At 42.4% G+C, this 21,350-nt stretch overlaps 2 protein-coding genes across 2 annotated transcripts in view; one reads left to right on the top strand and one right to left on the bottom strand.

The window, feature by feature from the left end:
- Positions 1 to 6,484, bottom strand: part of nectin1a (nectin cell adhesion molecule 1a) — a 40,190-nt gene extending 33,706 nt beyond the window's left edge. The window contains exon 1 of the mRNA XM_054730509.2: positions 6,299 to 6,484. Coding sequence (XP_054586484.1) covers positions 6,299 to 6,350 — 52 coding nt within the window. The 5' untranslated portion in view covers positions 6,351 to 6,484. The remainder of the gene's footprint in view (positions 1 to 6,298) is intronic.
- Positions 6,485 to 14,579: 8,095 nt separating this feature from the next.
- LOC107386369 (uncharacterized) lies at positions 14,580 to 18,010 on the top strand. The gene is made up of 4 exons (XM_015960707.3): positions 14,580 to 14,717; positions 17,163 to 17,220; positions 17,292 to 17,618; positions 17,709 to 18,010. Exons 2-4 carry the CDS (start codon positions 17,184 to 17,186, stop codon positions 17,804 to 17,806), a joined length of 462 nt encoding a protein of 153 aa, XP_015816193.1. The 5' UTR covers positions 14,580 to 14,717; positions 17,163 to 17,183; the 3' UTR covers positions 17,807 to 18,010.
- Positions 18,011 to 21,350: the final 3,340 nt, after the last annotated feature.

The following is a 21,350-nucleotide window of genomic DNA, read 5'->3' as shown; positions in this document are numbered from 1 at the left end:
TTATGTTCTGTCCGTTTTATAATCGCCAATACGGACCTGAAAAACAAAGGAGACCGCTAGCTAGATGATAACTTCTCACGGGGCCGCACAGTTAGTAACCTTTTTTAAAAGTAAAGCAACCGGAAGGCAGTACGTTTCTTTATTCTGAAAATCTCGGGAGCTTCTCTCCATTTCCGCGTCCGATTTCCTGTCTTTCCTTCCCCAAAAATGTCGAACTTGACCCGTTTCAGAGGCGTCGCGCGTAGAAAATAGAACCGGCGCGTGAAGGCCGCGACATGCTGCTTCTGACACGCGGCCGACTCGTGCTGCTGACGGCTGCCGACGGCTCAAGTGGAAAAGGTTCTGTTGACCACAGCGGTCCCTATCAGCAGCTATGACGTGCTGCTGCAGTAACGTGCTGCTGACGGCAGCTTTCCTGTGGAAAGCCGGGGTAAGAGTCCATCCGTCTCACCCCGGGTTTCCACAGGAGCCGTCAGCAGCACGTTACTGCAGCAGCACGTCCTGCTCGTGTAAGCTGCTGCTTGGCCCTTCCCACGAGACGCGAAGCAGCAGGGGAACAGCTGTCACTGACCGAGCACTGAAGTCACACGAGTGACTTCATCGGTAAACACAGCAACAAGCAGGAGAAAACTACAACATGGTTTGTGTTTTATGTTCTGTCCGTTTTATAATCGCCAATACGGACCTGAAAAACAAAGGAGACCGCTAGGTGATAACTTCTCACGGGGCCGCACATTTAGTACCTTTTTTAAAGTAAAGCAACCGGAAGGCAGTACGTTCTTTATTCTGAAAATCTAGGGAACTTCTCTCCATTTCCGCGTCCGATTTCCTGTCTTTCCTTCCCCAAAAATGTCGAACTTGACCCGTTTCAGAGGCGTCGCGCGTAGAAAATTGAACCAGCTCGTAAAGGCCGCGACATGCTGCTCCTGAGATGCGGCCGACTCGCGCTGCTGACGGCTGCTGACGACTCCGGTGGAAAAGGTTCTGTTGACCACAGCGGTTCCTATCAGCAGCTATGACGTGCTGCTGCAGTAACGTGCTGCTGACGGCTCCGGTGGAAAGCCGGGGTTAGAAGCAACAACCGTCATGCCTGTTGTGATCCGGGAGGCGATTCTGGACTGACCTGGTCACATTGCAGTTAATCTACGAACTTCAATGCCTTGAGGTCACCCGAACACCCCCCCCCCGACATCTCGGATCCCAGAGAGGGTCTCCATCAGGGAACTTAGACACAACAAGATTGCATCTGATGCCATTCTATAAATCATCAACTCTCTAGTTTATAGCTGACAACAAATTATTTTACACCCAGAATTCACAATCTCTTTCAGATACAAAGGTTCCGATATACATCTACTTTACACCATTACCACACATCACATTCCATCACTACACTTACGCTCCATCACATATCATTATTCATAGCTTGTCATGTATTATAATTAGTTTAGAAAATAAAGTTTTTTTTTATTATATACTTGACTCTGTCTGAATTAATACGAAGTGTGTTTATGGTCCCTGAATAAGCAAAGAATCCTAAATTCTTCTGGTTAAACATTCAAAGATCAATCAGCTTGACATTCTATATTTATACAGAATCATCACAACTTATTGGTCATAATTAAATCCCCAGTCTCAATATATATATATATATATGTGTGTGTGTGTGTGTGTGTGTGTGTGTGTACGATAAGATTAGTTGTAAATTGTGATTATTTTTATTTTATTGGGGGGGGGGGGGGGGTTGCTTTATGCTTTGTCAGTCTCCACACCAACATGTCATACTGCAGCTCATGTGTCTTTAACACCATTTCCTTTGCGTCATGCTCACTAGGATCAAGGGGAGCTGGCCTCTATCTCCAGCAGCCATTGGGCTAGAGGTGAAGACCACCACAGACTAGTCTACGGTCCATCACAGGGGCAAACAGAGGCATTCAACCTTGCTCATTCACTCACACATATAGGGCATTTACACTTGAGTCAGCTTGGTCTGGCCATGGTAGGATAATTCGGTGTACATTGGCGTTGTTTGTGCTGAGCTGGCAGTTTTTTTTGGCACTGCTTCCCTGCAGTCTGTTTCATGCTGAGCTGTCCATACATGCTCACCTGTGGGCCTGATTGGCCAGCTAACACTAACACATGAAAGGAGAAGAAAAAAAGGAAAATGTCAATACATGTGCATGTGAGTGCAAACTTGCTGACAGAGAAGCATAAACTAGGCTTTATTCTGCATAAAATGTTTTTAAATATAGATAACTATGTTTCTTTTGTGATTATCCAGCAGAATACAACGTGATTATTAAAACCTGCCAAATGCCGTGAGTTTAAAACTCGTGCACTTTTCTAGTTTTACTGATCACTCAACAGGCTGAATGTATCTATTAACACAACCAATTCACACACAAGGAGAGCTACATGGGGTTTAGTGTTTTGCTCAAGAACTTCTACAAGTGAAGGGGAAGCCAGGATCAAACCACCAACCTCCTGATTGGCAGGAGATCCAGCTGATCCACAGAACCAAGAGAACTGTTCCTGTCAGCAGTCCCTAAATCTTCTGACAAACTTTAATACATAAACCAGACATCATAAGTATGCTGTAATACTGACAAAATCATTGTTGCCACTAAATCTAACCTTAAATTAGAACTTGTGAGGTCAGAGCAGATCTTTGTGAAATACACAGAAAATGCCACCATCTCACTCATTTTCTCCACTCACATTCTTCCATTGTTCAGAGCATGGGAAATGACCTCAGCATGACAATAAAGCATAAACAGGGGCACACGGCCGAGAGACAAGCATGGGAATGGAACACAACAATGGCAGACCTGTTTCACATCTGAATGGTCAACATTTAGAAACCGTCAGAGCAGCACAGCATGACGAATGTGTTGTTGGTCAACGTCCTGCAGGGATATCCTCCACCTGTCTTCACCATTATGTCACATCCTAATTTAACATTGTATGAATGAAACAGAAGCACTGGCAGGTGTCACTATATGCTATTAGAAATATTCTACAAGGAAACGTTTTTCTCTGTAGTTAGATCATCTTTAGTCTTTATATTAAACCTGGATAAAAGAAAAGTGTTTGTATTACATCCAAATGTGATTTACATAGAAAGAAATGGATTCTTTACTATTATTCACTAAATAATAAATCATTTTATAAATTAACTAAAGCAATAAGACTACTGCCCCAAACAGCTCATAAAGCAGCTTCTAAATCGTTAGATCAGCTGGAAATATCACCTTAATAACTTTATTTTGAACATGTTGTTGCTAATGGTTTTATAGCATGTAGCAGCTAACACGTACTGACGTCTGATCTGCAGTCATTGGATATTACAAACTTTTACAGACTGATAAATTTCAAAGTAGTGGCTGGTGTGGTTGAAACACATCATTACTTTAATTTAAACTGAAGTACAACATATGTGCGATCCAGGTTCTAAGGCTAAGTGTATTAGAAAATAGCTCTTTTAGCCCCGTTGACTTGGATTAATTTTCTCGTTCTTCCCGTGACCCATGAGCCGACCGGAAATGGAGGAGACTTAGGCTCCCTATAGTTCTACTTTTGTTTCCCATTCTGGTTTAATTTTTTTACTACAGCGTGTGGACATTATAGCAGATAAGGCAGAAAAACATCATAAAACCATAATGCGGGAAAATAACATTTTCTTAAGGCTGTTTTAGCTGTTTTTAATAGCAAATAGCACCTAGCACACAAGCTAATGCCACATTTACCCCTGATTTATGTTTCTACAGTATTAGGACATCATGTAAGTAATTACTAGAAGATAACAAAGCTGAATATGCCTTTAGAAACTGTCTTATTGTTTAGTGAAGTTTTAAATAATTCAGCATGAAAGTGGCACCAAAATGGACTAAACTGCCTTGGGTTTTTTCTGTTTCAACGGTTTAGTCTGGCATCTGGAGTTCTGCGCTTACTAACGATGACTGAAGTAAACAGGTTTATTCAGCTTCAGCCTCAGTGATGGATGAAATACGCTGAGATTAACTCTTTAATCTGCTGGTCATAAAATCTGTGATTGATCTAGGATTACTCATCCTGTGTGTGTCTTCTCATTGGTCCAGTAAAACTGGCTGCAGTATTTCATGATTTTCCACTTGGCAGCTCCTAAACAACAGTACTACAAAAGAGCAGAAGCTGATTTTAGGGCATCTACTTCTTCAAAAACTATCAACGTTCCATGACTAGAATGGATCATCTGATTTTCATTTTCCTCAAAATTGATTATAATCTCTTCTTGTTTGTGATTGGGATCAGCGTCCACCCTCGTGTTTTCCCGCGTGTGTTTGTGTGTAATCTCTGTGGCAGTGCAGAAACGTGGAGAGGATGTGCTTGGCCAGAGTTCAGCAGGCAGCTCACAGGATTATGTTGACTGCTGCATCTGTGGCCGAGAAGGGAAATGAGAATGCAAATACCAAGAGGGAGAGGAGAGATATGAAGAAAGCACATGTGAACGAATATCATCTGATGGAAGGAACAAGGAGGTGGAAGATGTTTGTGAACTTTAAAGACGGTAAAGAAAAGAGATGGAATTAAAAGGCAGAGGACAGAAGGAGTGTGTCCATGCCGGATTATTTCTAGAGGAGTGTCTGTGTGTTCCAGCTGCGGAGTGGATTATGTAGATATTCATGATGTTGGCTGGTCTCATGGAACCTTTTTCTGTTTCTCCCTGTAGGAGATTTCAAACTTTTGTGGAGGAGGAAGAATAAATCAGCCACTGCCTGTGACAGCGCCACATCTGCCTGGTTCCCCACCACCAGACATGTGGAGGTGTTCTGCATCTGCATCAACCTGGAGGAGGAGACAAACACCGCAGCGGCAGCGGAGGCTTGGCAGCACTCGTGTTGTTTCACCCTTCTGCTCTCCGTGCAGCTCCTCTAATCCAAAGCTCTGTCCTTCAGCATGACAATCACATGGAACAACCTCACACTCACTAATAACACACATGTACACACGCCAGCAAATTACTGCTCAGCTCACAGAGAGGGGCTTTATTACTGTCAGAGCAGGAAACAGGAAAAAAAACTATCACAGCAGATGTCATCTGATAACGGCACAGTTACAGTGAGGAAAGAGTTAACACACACACGCCACACATTAGGGGTGACGGTGGCACAGGAGTTAAGTGCTCGCCTTGCAATCGGAAGGTTGCAGGTTCGAGCCCTGCTCAGTCTGTCGCTGTCGTTGTGCCCTTGGGCAAGACACTTAACCCACGTTGCCTGCTGGTGGTGGTCAGAGGGACCGGTGGCGCTAGTGCTCGGCAGCCTCGCCTCTGTCAGTGCGCCCCAGGGCAGCTGTGGCTACATTGTAGCTCATCCTCACCAGTGTGTGAATGTGTGTGAATGGGTGAATGACTGATTGTGTTGTAAAGCGCCTTGGGGGGTTCTAGGACTCTAGAAGGCGCTATATCAAATACAGGCCATTTACCTTTTACACACACACACACAGAAATAGCCTGCTCATGTCCTCCATCATTTAGCTAAACCATAATTGGCAAACACTGTTTTATTATTTCTACAACAGCACACTTATTGGCACCAGTGTGTTTGAGTTATGTGGCTATAGCTGCAGCAGACGTTCAAAACTTCAAACCTTAGGATGGCCAGGAGGTTCTAGTTTCATGCATGAACCAGTTCACACAGGTGCAAACGTGAGAGGAAGCCATGGGCAACACAGCAGTGATGTTCATCTACATGTCAGCATCAGCTGGAAACATTTCAGTGGATTTGATGCTATTGTTACGGTAGAAATGACGTTATAAAAAACCAATATGTTGCTGAGAAGACTTTCATTTTTGTACTTTCTCTATTTAAGTCTGCAAACTTCACCACAGTGGAGAGAAACTGAGGAAAATACCTACTGACATTTTACATTTGCATTAATTTTACACTAAACTGATGCTTCAAACAAACAAATCAGTGTTGCATACTGAAGAGCTGATCTTAAGCTGAAATGTACATTTAAGTACAAACTTACATATATATTTAGATTTTTACTCATTTCCTGCACATCAATGAAAGAAAGATAATGATAATGGTTCTGAATAATTTCCTTTTTTAAGGCTTTCTAGTGTAAATAACAAAATTACCCCTGATTTCTTCAAAATAAAAGCCTCTATAACACAAACAAAAACAGATTGCTTTCTGTGAATACAAATCCTGTCTTTTTGTGTGTGTGATTATTTTATTTGTAATTTCTTTACATGTTACTTTACTCCCCATTTGTTCATCACTCAGGTATTTGCGGTATGAAACTAGAGACTCACCTGAAAAAACACAAGTTGTTATCAAGAACATCCAAAGTCCAGTCTGGTCCATGTCCGAACCGCCGCTGCCAGCTTCTTGCGGTAGTTTATTCTCAGTATGAACTTGTTTATCGCCTCCTGCTGTCCAGTCCGATTGAAAGGCTCAGCTTCAGCACCACAGTCCGGTCATCTGTCCTGGTTCTCACACACTCGCTCCGAGTAAAATGTCTCCAACTTTGTCTGACCCAGTCGGAGCTGCAGCAGTGTGAAGCTCGACTCAGATCGGTGGGGATAAAGCGGCTTAAGGCGTGGGCGGATAGACTAACCCCCCTCCACCACCACCCCCTCCGAGTCCGACCGACCCACAAAGGCTGTCTGAGAGCAGAGCAGCAAAATGAGGCTCTTAATGAGCTGTTTACAGCGACGGAGATACACGATAAAGCTGCCAAGGGCACTGGGCCCCCATTCCAATAATAATAATTTTAATAATAATGATGATTAGAATAATAAAAATTATTTCTTTCATTTATTTTGGGTTTTATTATATGGGGGCAGATAGATAGATAGATAGATAGATAGATAGATAGATAGATAGATAGATAGATAGATAGATAGATAGATAGATAGATAGATAGATAGATAGATAGATAGATAGATAGATAGATAGATAGATAGATAGATAGATAGATAGATAGATAGATAGATAGATAGATAGATAGATAGATAGATAGATAGATAGATAGATAGATAGATAGATAGATAGATAGATAGATAGATAGATAGATAGATAGATAGATAGATAGATAGATAGATAGATAGATAGATAGATAGATAGATAGATAGATAGATAGATAGATAGATAGATAGATAGATAGATAGATAGATAGATAGATAGATAGATAGATACGTTTAGGAGGGAAGGACCCAAATTGCAGAAACCCAGGATGACACGAGGCAGGAGATGATGTAAAGTAAAATCCTTTATTTTAAGGTGAACCAAAAACCAAGTAAATCCAATGGGGTGGGGAGCCAAAATCCAAAAGCTCACTTCATGAGCAGAGAACCAGAGACCAGGAGGGAGAGACAAAAACAACGCTGACATAAAACAATGAACCGACAAGAACAATGAGACAAGGAGGGCTTATATAGACAGGGAGGAGCAATTAGGGAAACAGGAAGCAGGTGTGTGGAGTGAGGCTGGAGGGAAGGCAGGTGACAACAATTAACTGGATGGGGAAGAGAACCAGAGGAGGGCAGATAAACCTAACACTATATAACACACAACTAAACCTAAAGACTAAGGGAAGAACTCACACAAACACATACACATACTGACACACACAAACTATGAACTGGGGAACAAGAGGCTGTGGCTATAACTTACAGTTTTTCTCGATTGGTTTGGCTCTATTCCTGAAACCAAGATGACATTCTCAAAACCATAAGGTCATTTGGCCAAACAGTCTGACAGTGCTGCCCAACATTATAGCTCACTAGCAAAATCAAATATCTTTCCCCAAACTCTTCGTCCATGCTTCAAAAGCAGATTCCTTTCCCATATAAAAAGTCAGTACAGTCAAAATAGCACAGATCCTTCTCAGTTGCCTTGGCACATGTGCATTCATTCAGTGCTTTTGTCAAAATAACCTGGATGGCTTAGCACAACACCATGGATCCCCTGCAAAAGCTCATATCTCTCCCAAAAGAGTTTATCCATGTGTCAAAACTAAATATCCTTCCCATATAAATAGTCAATGCCCCCAAAATGCATTATACCTTTGGCATCGTTTAAGCACTGCAAGTCAAAATGCTCAGACGTTGTGTCACTGAGGCACAGGTCTAGCAACAGAATACCACTATGAATAAAACCAATAGATTTCACAGTAAAATCGGCCTCCAATTAACCACTCATACTCAACGAAACTGTAAACATTTTCATTCGTACAAAGAAATGTTAACATTAGAGAACATACTGTGAAAAGAAAACATACAGGATTCTGTAAATGTGAACAGTTATAAACACAAACAAAAAACAAAAACAACTCTAGCCTACCATACTGTAAATAAGGTTTCAGAACTATAGTACAGTAATATTTTCAGTGGTCGCCATCGTCACCCTCTCTTTCCTGGCCACCATCATCCTCCTGGCCATCGACGCGCTGCTCTCTGTCAGGCCATAAATTCTCATCCACATCGCGACAGATATGTTCTCATGCGATGCAGCGAGGGAAGAAACGGCGTGAATGTCTCAACCATCCCCTACATTGATCCCCTGTGATGTCCTCACATGCAGCATCCATTGCATGCAGCAGGGCCCTCTGGTCTTGAGCCTGATGCTCATACACCCTCCACCTCCAAGCTGAAAAAAACTCCTCAGTTGGATTTAGGAAAGGAGAGTAAGGTGGAAGAAACTCCTTTAGCATCCATGGATGGGTGGTGAACCAGGTTCTGATGCGTGGGCTGCAGTGGAAGTTCACATTATCCCACACAATGACATATTGTGGTAGCTGAGGTCCTTCTACACCTCTCATTTTCTGGGATCAGATCAGTATAAAGGTGGTCCAAAAAATTGAGGAGCTTTTGTGTATTGTAGGGCCCTAAACTGGGAATGTGTGTGGCCACACCTCTTTCTGATATAGCGGCACATATTGTTATATTTGCCCCTCGCTGGCCTGGGACATCCACAGTGGCTCGGTGGCCAATAATGTTACGGCCACGCCTTCGACCTTTGGCCAGGTTGAAGCCAGCTTCATCAACGAACACTAGGATGTGAGGGGTGTCGTTGCCTTCTAATGCCATTATTCTCTACAATAGAATAGAAATAAATCTAATCAGTCAAGTAGAGACAGATACTGCAGGGAGGATCTAAATTACTGTACAAACAGGGAGTGGGAAACTGACGACAATTTCTAGGCAAAATGCTCTAGTCACACAAAGCTGCATTCTGTAGGTGAAAAGGATACCGCAAAACAAGAAAACAGTGGGAACCATGTCTTACTGCAATAGTGTTACAATGATAGACAACCAGTAGTTGACTTACATGCACATACTGGTACCGCAGCCCTTTCACTCTGTCAGAGTTTCTCTCAAATGATATCCTGTAAATCTGTTTCATGGTCATCTGATGTTTCTTCAATACCCGGTCTATTGTAGAGATGCTGATAGAGTTCATATTTTGGAACATTACATTGTCTAGCAGGATTGCATTACCAATCTGTCTCAGTGTGATGGCATTATTTGCAATGACCATGTTGCATATTTCCCATTCTTGTTGTTCATTTAGAAGTTTTCTTCTGCCACCCACATGACGCTGTCGTCCAATCCTAGACATACAAGTCAAAGGTCAACACTGTAAATTTGTTACAAAATGAGTTACCACTGTAATTGTACTGCTGTCCTATGGTACTAGAAGTGTGATGCACTGCACAGTGACTGGAATACTATTCACAGTATTTTCTCCATTTTTCTGTCTTTGTCATTTTTATAGTATCGTATAACATCACATGGCAATATTACAGTACACTAGGCCTACACACACACCAACACTGAATAGTTCAATAGCATAGTTCTGTACCTGTTTTCCCTGCGAAAGGTTTGGATGATGGAGGAGACTGTAGACCGAGCCACATTAGGCTGCACTCGGCGACCTGCCTCTGCCATTGTGAGGCTATGGTTTATAATGTGGTCAATAAGGGTGGCCCGGATTTCATCTGGGACATCATGGTGCCTCCGTGCTCCTCAGCCTCTTCCCCCTATTCCTCCACGCATTCTCACTCCTCCTCTTCCTCTTCTTCTTCCTCCTCTTCCTCGAGCAGGAAGTTGCTGTTGTACTTGGCGAGGTGCTTCCATGTTCACTCTGCAAATGAAACTGGCCCCGGGCCAAGCTCTGTCTATAAACTTTTGGCAGCAGTCATGATCATAGACAACACCTGTCAGGTATCTGAACAACCTGTTTGATTGGTCATCTGAGATGTGGGAGGCTGCTCCTTCGTTAGTTCTAATTTCACCTGATTGATTGTCAAGTACTATCATAACTTTATCAAATGTTCCAAGATATTCTTTCATGGTATTATATCTTTGATTAATTTTGACAGTTGAACAGACAATTGTGCATATGATGACTTACACAATGAAACCATGCTGATATGTTGTGGAGTGAGTGACCATTTCACTGACAAATCAACTAATCAGTTTAGATCGGCAAGATCTATTTATTTGGGAAATGTGCTAAATGTGGGCTCATTGTGCTAACTGTAGCTACTTGTACATAATCATTTGAAAAGAAGCACAGAGTCACTTGAGACATGTACTAAAGCATTTGCAATTTGATTAAACCAATGAAAACTGACATTCTGTTGTGAACAATTGCAAGGTGGTTTGGAGATTTGTCCATGTTATTTTGTGAATGTCATCTCGGTTTCAGGAAATGAGCCAAACCAATTGAGAAAAACTGTAAGACACACAACAGAGATGCAGACAAAGGACACATGAGGGCGCTAAGAGAACACAAAAGGGAATCCAGAGAGGGATGGAGAAACATTAGGAGACACATGGGGAAAGATGCAGACAAAGGACACATGAGGGCGCCATGAGAACACAAAAGGAGAACCTAGAGTGGGAACTGGAGGGGCTGGGGAACAGAGGGACACAGAACATGACAGATGATAGATAGGGACACAGAACATGACAGATGATAGATAGATAGATAGATAGATAGATAGATAGATAGATAGATAGATAGATAGATAGATAGATAGATAGATAGATAGATAGATAGATAGATAGATAGATAGATAGATAGATAGATAGATAGATAGATAGATAGATAGATAGATAGATAGATGATAGATAGATAGATAGATAGATAGATAGATAGATAGATAGATAGATAGATAGATAGATAGATAGATAGATAGATAGATAGATAGATAGATAGATAGATAGATGTGATTCTTGTTCACCATCCCATGTTTCAACAGGTGAAGTAGCGCACAATCAACACAGTCTATGGTGTGAATAGTGTGCTGCTGACCTTGACTTGAGACATCTTGGGTCGATGGAACAGAAAGACCTCCTCAATCCCACTAGCACGTATTCCACTAAGGAAGCAAAGTCTGGGGACTAAATGTCAGGCTCTCTAATAGGTTGGATGAGATTCTTCCAGAGTTCCTCAAGGGTCTGGATGTTGTGGTGTTGTGTTGGTTGACACAATTCTGCAATATCATGGGACATTGATGGTAGTTCCACCAGATTGGCAGACCAGGATGGTGTTCCCCTTAAAAACGGTGACTGCAGAGTGTGTTCTACCAGAGGGGGATCACACACCTAAGCTTCCCTGGAAAGGGTCTGGAGGTGGGTTTGCCAGATGGTCAAAAGTTGGACTCAAGAGTAACAATGAGGTTTTTGTCCTGGCCCTGGAACAATGTACCAGCTCTACAACCTGTGCAGAGTTAAGAGAATGTTGTTTCCTGCTTCAACACACCTGGTTTAATCAGCAGGTGATTGACACGTTTCTCCAGTGCCCGAAGAGCTGCTGAGCAGGTGAATCAACTGTGTTGGAGCAGGGAAACAACCAAAACATGCTGGATAACCACTCCTGACACCAAACTGTTGTTCACAATCCATAGCACATGAGAACGCACACCAGAAAATCATCTCTCAGCATCATAGGCATCATTTGGAATAGTTGGATGTCCTGAGGAAATCCCACCTTTCTCGCCTCTGATTGGCTAGAAGGGCTCTTCTACGAGTGGCTATTTCGTTTAGCAGCAAACCTCCTCCCTTCCCTTGCTAAGTGCAGACTGTCTTCCTGTCGCCAACAGAACAGCTGTTTTGAGGAGAAAGTGTAAATGTAGCTCCATAATAACCGTTCTGTCCTTGTTATTATTCCTGACTTTTTTATCAAAAACATGAAAAACATAAAATGTGAACTTATAATAAATCTTGTTGCATTTATCACACTGTTGGACTTGTTGGCTCTCAAGCACCGAGGTTATCTTATCAAAGCAGAGTACATAAACGTGTGTGCCTTACATCTGAATCACGTATGATGAAATACATTAAAACTGCCCTATCCTGCCCAGCTGTGGGCAGCAGTTCTGTTTCTCTTCTAGAATAATAAACTCTGGTAAAAATAGGTCTAGATCATAACCAGCTTTGAATTTAATTTAGATTAAATGATTCACATTTCAACACATGACGAGAGATGTGTCCTAACTAGGAAACATCCTGATCCTCTTAATGTGAAAACATAAGATAGCCTAGTAATAAGACAGCCCCAATACTTGAGAGCCAGCAGACATAAAGTCAGTCTAACAGTTCGATAAATGCAACAAGATTTATTACAAGTACACATTTGACATTTTTCAGGTTCTTTTGTGAAAGAAACTGAAACTGGTTTGTTGGAAACAGGACATAATGGTTATTATAGCGATGAGTTCTTGTTTTCTTCACAAAACTCCACAAGATCTGGCTGCAGACATAAAACCCCTGCAGCGAGGGAAGATGGCTTGCTGTTACATGAAATAGCCGATCATAGGAGAGCCCTTCGAGCGTATCAGAGGCAAGGAAGGCAGGACCTTCCTACGATTCCAAAAGACACACCCTGTATGGTTCAAACTAATCACCTTCTAGCAGACACTGGCTGCAAGGCCGTAAAGAGAGCTGAAGGTGAACCAAATAGATGGAACTGGAGACATGATCACAGCCATCATGGTTGCCACTTTGTCCCTTAAACAGTGGAGGAAGTTATTACAGGTGAATAAGCAGAGCAGAGCTCAGTGTAACAAACAGCAGACGAGGGTCCGAGGGTTGCTGTTTACAACACGTGAAATATATTTACCAATTTCTGATGACTCACCCAACACTCTTAACATCGTTTTTATTTCTACTTTCACTTGTTTTTCTAGTTTTATTTCATTCTTTACATAAATCGAGTGTGAATGTTACATTGCCTAACAGTGACATCTTGTGATCTCAACTCAACATCAGCGCCTGGTTCTGTTTATGAAATCCTCTCAGCATCCTCCTGATGGTGAGATACTGCAGGAAGCTTTCAGCAGGAAGGTGCTAGAAACCTCAGAAGGGGCAGAAATTCAGCAAGTGCTGGATGGACTGACTGAAGGGAAAAGATAATGAGGTTTTGCTCAGGCTCCTTCTGCATGTCAGAGCAAAGATCAGAAACTATAATTCAAACTTCAGGACCTGACATGATTTATTGTTGCTTCAAGAGACATTTTCAGCTTTCATTGAGCTCAGAAGGATTTCAGACACAACGAACTTGAACGATTCCAGTTTCCGTTCCACAGGGAAGACAAAGTTCACCATTTTTTATCTTCAGTCTGACTCGACTGTTTCTCTTGATGCCACTGAATGAAGAAGTTTCGTTTTCTGACCAGTTTCTTTCCGCGAACATCAGATGAAGACGTTCTCCTGCTTTGCAGGATAAACAAATAGAGCGTCTGGAACATTTTGGCTTCACTGCTGAAACACCCAGAGCAGTAAATCACACTGGTAAACATCACAGTACTAGTGATTACTCTTCGTTCTGGCAGGTTTGAGACCATTGTCGGTAAATCTGGATAAGCACTTCGACACACATTATCGACATCGCATCAGATTCTGCAGCTGAGAATCATTAGATCAACCTCACCAATTTTTAATATTCTTATTTTAATGAGCCTAGCTATGAACCTCCCATGAGGATACAGTAACGTGTTTTCAGTCCGAAACCCAACGTCGCTTTGGGAAGACATCTAGTGAGACATGAAGGGCAAATCAGGACAGGAGGACTCAGGAGATGAGACAAAAACAGAGGCAAGGTTAAACTACCCTACTGGTGAAAGAGATGAGCTATGCCTACACACACACACACACACACACACACACACACACACACACACACACACACACGTGTTTTTATGGGTTTGCGTGGACTACGTTTTCTGAGTTGTTTGTGTGGACCCTGACTTCCACTATAGCCAGAATGGTGCAAAAATTATGTTTAACTCTAGGTGGGACAAAGGAAGCTTCCTCTAGGATTTTGGTTGTGTGGACCGGGAAATGTCCACACAATGGTGAATGTCCACACAATGTTGGTCTCCCGTCAGGAGTTGGTCCACACAAACCCATAAAGACAAGTGCACACACACACACACACACACACACACACACACACACACACACACACACACACACACACACACACACACACACAGAAATAGCCTGCTCATGTCCTCCATCAGGCACTGCAGAGGGGAAGAATGAATCAGCACGCTCTGGTCCACCGTTCTCCCTCCCACTTTTCCTCCTCCTCTCTGTACGGCTCCCACTTCCTCTCAGGAGTGTGATGCTGTGCGGTGCTGCACACGGAGGAAGCTGTTTACCCCACCACCCCGCTAGAGCTGGAGGAAGCTGCTGCATCATTCACCCCTGACAGGAGGTAAGACCTTTTAGAAGAACATGAGGATCAGTCACATCAAAACGACATGAGTGTACCGGAAAGGGGCTTAATGTTAGATTATGTGCTCTGTAGCTGAAAAGAGAAGGAAAATATTAGAACTTCCATTAAGAAGGCTTTACTTGGATTTCATGAGCCGGCTTGAGAGATCTCTATGGCATGAAAATATTAATTTAAATCAGGTTTCAACTCTGTTTTGGCCACAGGTTGATAAACTGGTGCGTTTGATTCTGTTTCCTTTGCCTGTGTTATAAATAGCAACACAACCTCACCCTAAATGACCTCAAAGCTGCCTGGAGAGAACAGGATGAATCAGTGTATCAGGTTATTTTTTTATTTACTTTGATGGAGAAATTCTAAGCTCAAAAGAAGAAAGCATATTTACTATTTGAAAGTGAGATTCTTTCATTTCACTAACACAAAATTACTCTTTTAATCAACCTTATGTTATCACAATAAAAGTATAATAGCAACATTTTGTTTCTGCTCTCAGCTATGATGCTGCTCCAAACATCCTAAACTCCTGTTTAAGTTCTTTCCCCGCACACTCAGCTGTATTCAGGGTTGCTATTTCTTCCAAAACGTTCTCATCTATCAGGCATTTACCATTTTTTTCTTCTTTAGGGTAAATGAACATGTGTTTGTTAATTAAACAAATTACATACATTGTTTTAAAAGACTGCTACACTAAATTACAAGGATGTTCCTTTTGCTGAGCTCCACTAATAGTCCCTCTGCAGGGAAGTAAAGTTGCTAAATCCTAGTTTACACTTCTCCATTAAGCTCAGCAACGAAGCGACACAACGCCATGATGCGTTGATGCAAGGCCTCTAGTGCAAGCGTGTGATTGGTCAGGATGCCACTTATTTTAAAGGTGTGGAACACTTTTTAATTGATACATTTGCAGTGGTCTCTAGAAGGAATGAATGCCTTGTGAGTCGTACTCGGGGGCAATAAACACCTGTGCACCATTTCCAGGAGTTAGACATGAGTCACATACATCACAGCTGAGCTTCAGACGGCGGGTTTTGGAGTCTTATTTCCTGATATTTGGACATCTTGCCTCTGATTGGCTAATAGCAACATGACTCTACCACTGACTCTGTTTTCTCTGCTATATTAATGTTTTGTCTCCACAATTAACACAAGCCTGTAGGAGTTCTGCTGTGTGGTGAAGCTGCTAATGCTAACAGTTAGCTTCTACTAGCTGAGACATTATCTGCTGTTTCCTGGACGCTAAACCAACAACAGCCTTCCCTGTTGTGAGTCAAGATGGATGAGTCCACGAATGTTAAGTGACAGTGTGATGTAGATCTGTCAGCATTTTTTAATCCTAGAGTTTCATCGTCTATTTTCTATCTGCAGGAAATAGGTGTAGGAGACTATTTTCATGTTCAGCCTGCATGAAAAACTCAGTGATCGATTGTAATCAGAAATGTAATTTCAGTGTTCCACACCTTTAAATGTCTCAAGTACCCCACCCCCCAAATAAACAAATAAATAAATAAATAAAAACAAGTGCCAAAGATATCTAGCAGCCAATACTCGTTTGGAAGAAGCTTGACAACAGGAACATTTAACCTCAAGCAAAGGAGTGCAAAGAGGCGCCGCACCGGGGTTTGGAGAGAGCGTCTTTGTAAAGAGGTGGGGTGGGATCAAGGGACAAATGTGTCTGTTCTAAAACGTCTCTGAAGTACATAGACATAATGCAAATACACATACGCAATAGTAAGTACACCATCATGGACCAGAGACATGACTGCAATGGTAGCAGAACCACACCCTGGTGGAGAATTGCTGTGCTGTCTGTCAGCGCGCCCCAGAGCAGCTCCGGCTACATCGTAGCTCATCACCACCAGCGTGTGAATGTATGCGTGAATGCATGAGTGATACACTGTCATGTAAAGCGCTCTGGAATCCTCTGACTCTGAAAGGCGCTATCCAAGTGCAGGTCATTTATCATTTCCCAGGCAACGGAGAAGTCTGAGATTAAAACGAGATTATCAATGCATGTGACACCGTGCACCAGAGCTGATGAAGAATGATAAACTAGGCCTGTCAGCAAACCAAGATCCCTTTCTGACAGTGATGTCATAGGACCACAGCATCACCCTATTGGCCAGAACATCAACCAGGTGCGGTTTCCACATAGAGCTGCAGAAATCCTCGAGCAGGGAGAAAAGGCTGCAACTTTGTACACACAGTCTGAGTGTGAGGGAGAATCTAGGTACTTGACAATAAAAAGATGAAATTAGTCAGAATTTACAAGCAAACAGGATTTGTTTTAGATGCGAAAGCATCTTTTTTTTAGCAGAATAATAGAATTTTGTGAGTGAAACTAAGGGATTTTGTTTTGAATTAAGAAAGTTTGCATTGAACTTTTGTATTCATCATTCTTCCATACTCAAATATGTTTTCTTTTCCCAGTTGGATGGTTGCTTTTCCATCATGCTCAAGTCTCTGTTTGCTTGTGGCGTTCTGGGAGGTAATAAAGTTTTAAAACTTTTTTTTCTTCATGAAAGTGCTTCCAAATGACACATTTGTGTTTTGTCCCAGTGCTGCTGATGCCAGTTCAGTCCCAGCAGATCTCTGTCTGCGTTGAAGATGACGGAGACCTGAGAGTGGACTGCCAGATCGAGCCCAAGGCCAACAAAATCAGCAGCTACGAGTTCTCCTGGTCACTGGGAACCAAAGAGGCCCTCATCAACACTAATGTGTCTGGTTCTGCTTCAGAGGCCCAGTTCAGAGACAAGAGTGAAGTGGTGGAACTGGATCCTCATGGCTACAGAATGACACTCAAAGGATTCACAGAGACCCTCCCACACAACACCACCTATATGTGTAAAATATCTGGGCAGGTGGAGAGCATCAATGTGGAAAGAGGTAGGTGGAGGGTGGTGACCTGAGGGAGTGGGTGAGTTAATATCAGATCAGTTCAAGAAGTTTCATTTTCCTTTTGTTCTTCCCCTGCAGACCATCTAGCACCGTGTTCCGCTGTGAGCATGTTTCTGAAGAGCCCCTGGTCCTGGATCACGTCCCTGCTTCTCCTTGTCTATCACACACACAGCTAAAAGAAAATAACGCACACGCTTGTGCAGAAGCACACAGATATGACAACACTTCTGCCTTCATGCACGTGTCTCCTCCATAAAGATGAGAATTCTCCTTAGGCCTTTTGCTTTGCTGCACAAAATCATTGCGATTTCATGATGAGAGAAAAATGAACGTGCTACAAATTAATTTCAATAAAGAGATGTGTGTACTGACCCTTCCAATATGGCCTCATATTCCTGGTTAATGTGTGTGTGTGTGTGTGTGTGTGTGTGTGTGTGTGTGTGTGTGTGTGTGTGTGCACTTGTCTTTATATGTTTGAGTGGACAAATTTTAACTTTTGACCTTTAGTGTGTGGCCATTTCCTGCTTAGAGGCAAAACCATGGAGACCAAGTATCTAGCCCAGGGGTGTCAAACTCTAATTCACACTGGGTGAAAAAACTGAGATGAAGTCGCGGACCAAACTGAATTTTTTTTTTAAAGTGACGGTAATTGTGCACATTTTCCTTTATCTACAGATATGAACGGTTGAGCCTTTTCATTTGGAAACAAACTTATTTTTGCAGTAACACTGAATGTGGAATAACCAAATTACACACGAGCAAGTCCATTTTAAATAAAGCACACATCAGTGGTATTCGTTATTTATGTCTCAATTTATTTTTATATTTTATTCCTTAAAATCTGTATATAACATCTTTCCTCCAAGGTCCATCACAGAGGAACTCTTTTAAAATAAACTCCTTTATTCCCAGAGGGGGGGGGGGGGGGGGGGGGGCTGGTGCCTATCTCCGGCGGTCAATGGGCAATCAGGCGGGGTACACCCTGGACAAAAAACCAGTCCATCACAGAGACACACAGGACACACAATCATGCACACACACACACACACACACACACACACACACACACACACACACACACACACACACACACACACACACACACACACACACACACCTAAGGACAATTTAGACAAACCAATTAACCTAACAGTCATGTTTTTGGACTGTGGGAGGAAGCCGGAGTACCCGGAGAGAACCCACGCATGCACAGGGAGAACAAGATCCCAGGCTGGGAAGCGAACCCAGGACCTTTTTGCTACAAGGCAACAGCTCTAACCACTGCGCCACTGTGCAGCCTGAATGAACTTTTGTTATTGCTAATTACAAATAATGAAATGTTTCATTAATCTGTGCTCAATGATTGTTTAGTATGTTTACTTGACAAGGTCATAACATTTGCACTCACAAGTAAGGTTAAGTTAAGGCATGACACATAAGTTAACCTTTTGCCCACATTCAGAGTCTCCATCACAGAGGGTGGGTCTCTGTGATGCTTGGTAATGTCATCAAACTTGTCAACCTGTGGTTGGTTAGTCAATCATAACATCAGTCCATTAAAACTAGCCAGCTCTGGTTTTCCCCTCAGTTCAACTTCAGACTAAACAGTTCGAACAGCGCAACAGTTCGAGGGTTCTAGAGAAAAGCTCCAGACCGGCCATCTGAGCGAAGGCCTCTTTAACCAGAAGGATTTTGACACGTTGTCAAAACCTTAAACCTTTTTCGCACCTGCGAAGCTGAAACAGCAAGACAGTTTCCTGCAGAACAAAGCTGACTCAAAACTCCTTCAGAGTTATTTTTAAAGACGCTTGGTTTCATCTATCGTTGTGACCCGGGAGACATCCCAGGACTGATTTGGGCGCATCGAGGTTTTTCTACGAGCCAGGTGCAGTGGGGTCGTCGGCCCCGGGACATCTCGGATCCAACGGGGGTCTTCCAGAACGGGTGAGGTAGACACAGCGAGATAGCGTCTGAATGTGGTTCTGATAACATCTTACAGCTTCTATGCAAACCAAATTCTTTCAATCCAGAACTCAGCTCTGAGAACGGAGGTTCTGAATACAATATTCACACATAGGTTCCAGACACCATCTTAGTTCGCATCCACTCACAGTAAATAATAGTTTAAACAATTTGTCAAGTCTTAATGGTTTGTAAAATGAATTATTATTTTGCTTATAAACCTGACTGTTCCAGCCAGACCTGCATCTGTGGGGTTGGGCTCTGAGCTGAGGAAGGAGTTCATCAGTGAGAAACAGTTGCTCACACAGGTTTGTGCTGCTGGACATGGAGAGCATCTGGACCAAGCAGATGTGTCGGGGAGGGTGATAAAAGCTGCAGCAGCCACAGTCATACTGACTTGAGCGTGTTGCTAAACTGGAGTTAAATAATCTCTGGAAGTTGGTCGGTGCACTTTCTATGTGAGCAGCAAACAGATTACTGAGTAGTTCAAATCCATTTCTGGGCTTCAAAGTCAGCTAATTGCTTAGTAAACGTGGTGCTGAGTAAGGGGAGTGTTTTCAGTTTGTCCGAAGCAGAGGAGGTAACGCTGCAGACGCTGATGCTAGTAGCATGGACGCTAATGACTGTAAAGACATACCGGTTTTTCTCCTTGAAGCATCAACATGTTCCATCTTTGTTGAAATGCCTTCATTCTGCATCAGTCTTTCTCTTCCTGGACTTTTTGGGATGATATTGCGGAGTTATTTTCATTTGTTGCATGAATTAAACATGGAAGTGGATACACTGTGACCTAGTGGTGAGTCACTGAACTGGGAACACAATCGCCAAGCATTTTGGGAAATGTAGTTTACAGTCACTGTGCACTTTGAAGCGGCATAAACTTATTTTAAGACACTTGAATCCCTCGCGGGCCTTGTGTCTGACACATATGGTCTAGCTTAACAAAGTGTCACCGGCTCGCTTGGATCGCAGCTGTAAGTCGACTAAATATCACCTTCTGGATTAATTTTATTCTGCTAAATTACAGACGGTGTACGTTTTTTATTCATCATTTCTTTTCTTCAACCGCGACATGCACACAGAACACACACACACACACACACACACACACACAACATCTCTTGCTTCACTTCTGTAGGATGACCATTTTGATTGTTTTACTAGAAAAACTAACAAATAAAAAGTTTACCTCTCATCCAGACGTTTACATCCGCTCACACCACAAACAAAAAAGCCGAAAATCGCCATTATGCAGAACTGCAGCGGTAACAATACGTCATCAGTGCTCCAGTCTTCGGTCTTTCATGTGGATCAAAACCAGTTATAACGCTGATGTTGTCCACATACCGGTCCCCAACGTCTTTATTTAACGTATCCCTGTGTATTCTGCGTCCTTGTTGGGATTTTATAATGTTATTAAACACTTTCTTTCACCCAAATCTGTTTCTTCTCGGTGACAGTACCGTTTGTTTCACAGTTTGTTTACGTTCATCAACCTTCCAACATGGCCGCGCACATCCCAGAATGCTATGCGTAATCACGTGTGATCACAAGCCCTATTGGGTAGAAGAAACACACTTTCATAACAATAATTAACAAGCTTTAGAAATCTTCTGATATGTGACATTTATGTTAGAGCAGTCTAACATAAATACTTACATTATTTAGAAAAGTTTATTTCGATTATTTATAAAAATAAAATAAAATGGAATCTGTCTATCACTGCATCAATGCCGCTCTCTCGGTCCGCCAGGCGAT

Source organism: Nothobranchius furzeri, chromosome 10 (genome assembly GCF_043380555.1).
Source record: "Nothobranchius furzeri strain GRZ-AD chromosome 10, NfurGRZ-RIMD1, whole genome shotgun sequence".
Lineage (NCBI taxonomy): Eukaryota > Metazoa > Chordata > Actinopteri > Cyprinodontiformes > Nothobranchiidae > Nothobranchius > Nothobranchius furzeri.
Note: the sequence above shows the minus strand (reverse complement) of the source record. Positions and strands in the feature narration are given on the sequence as shown.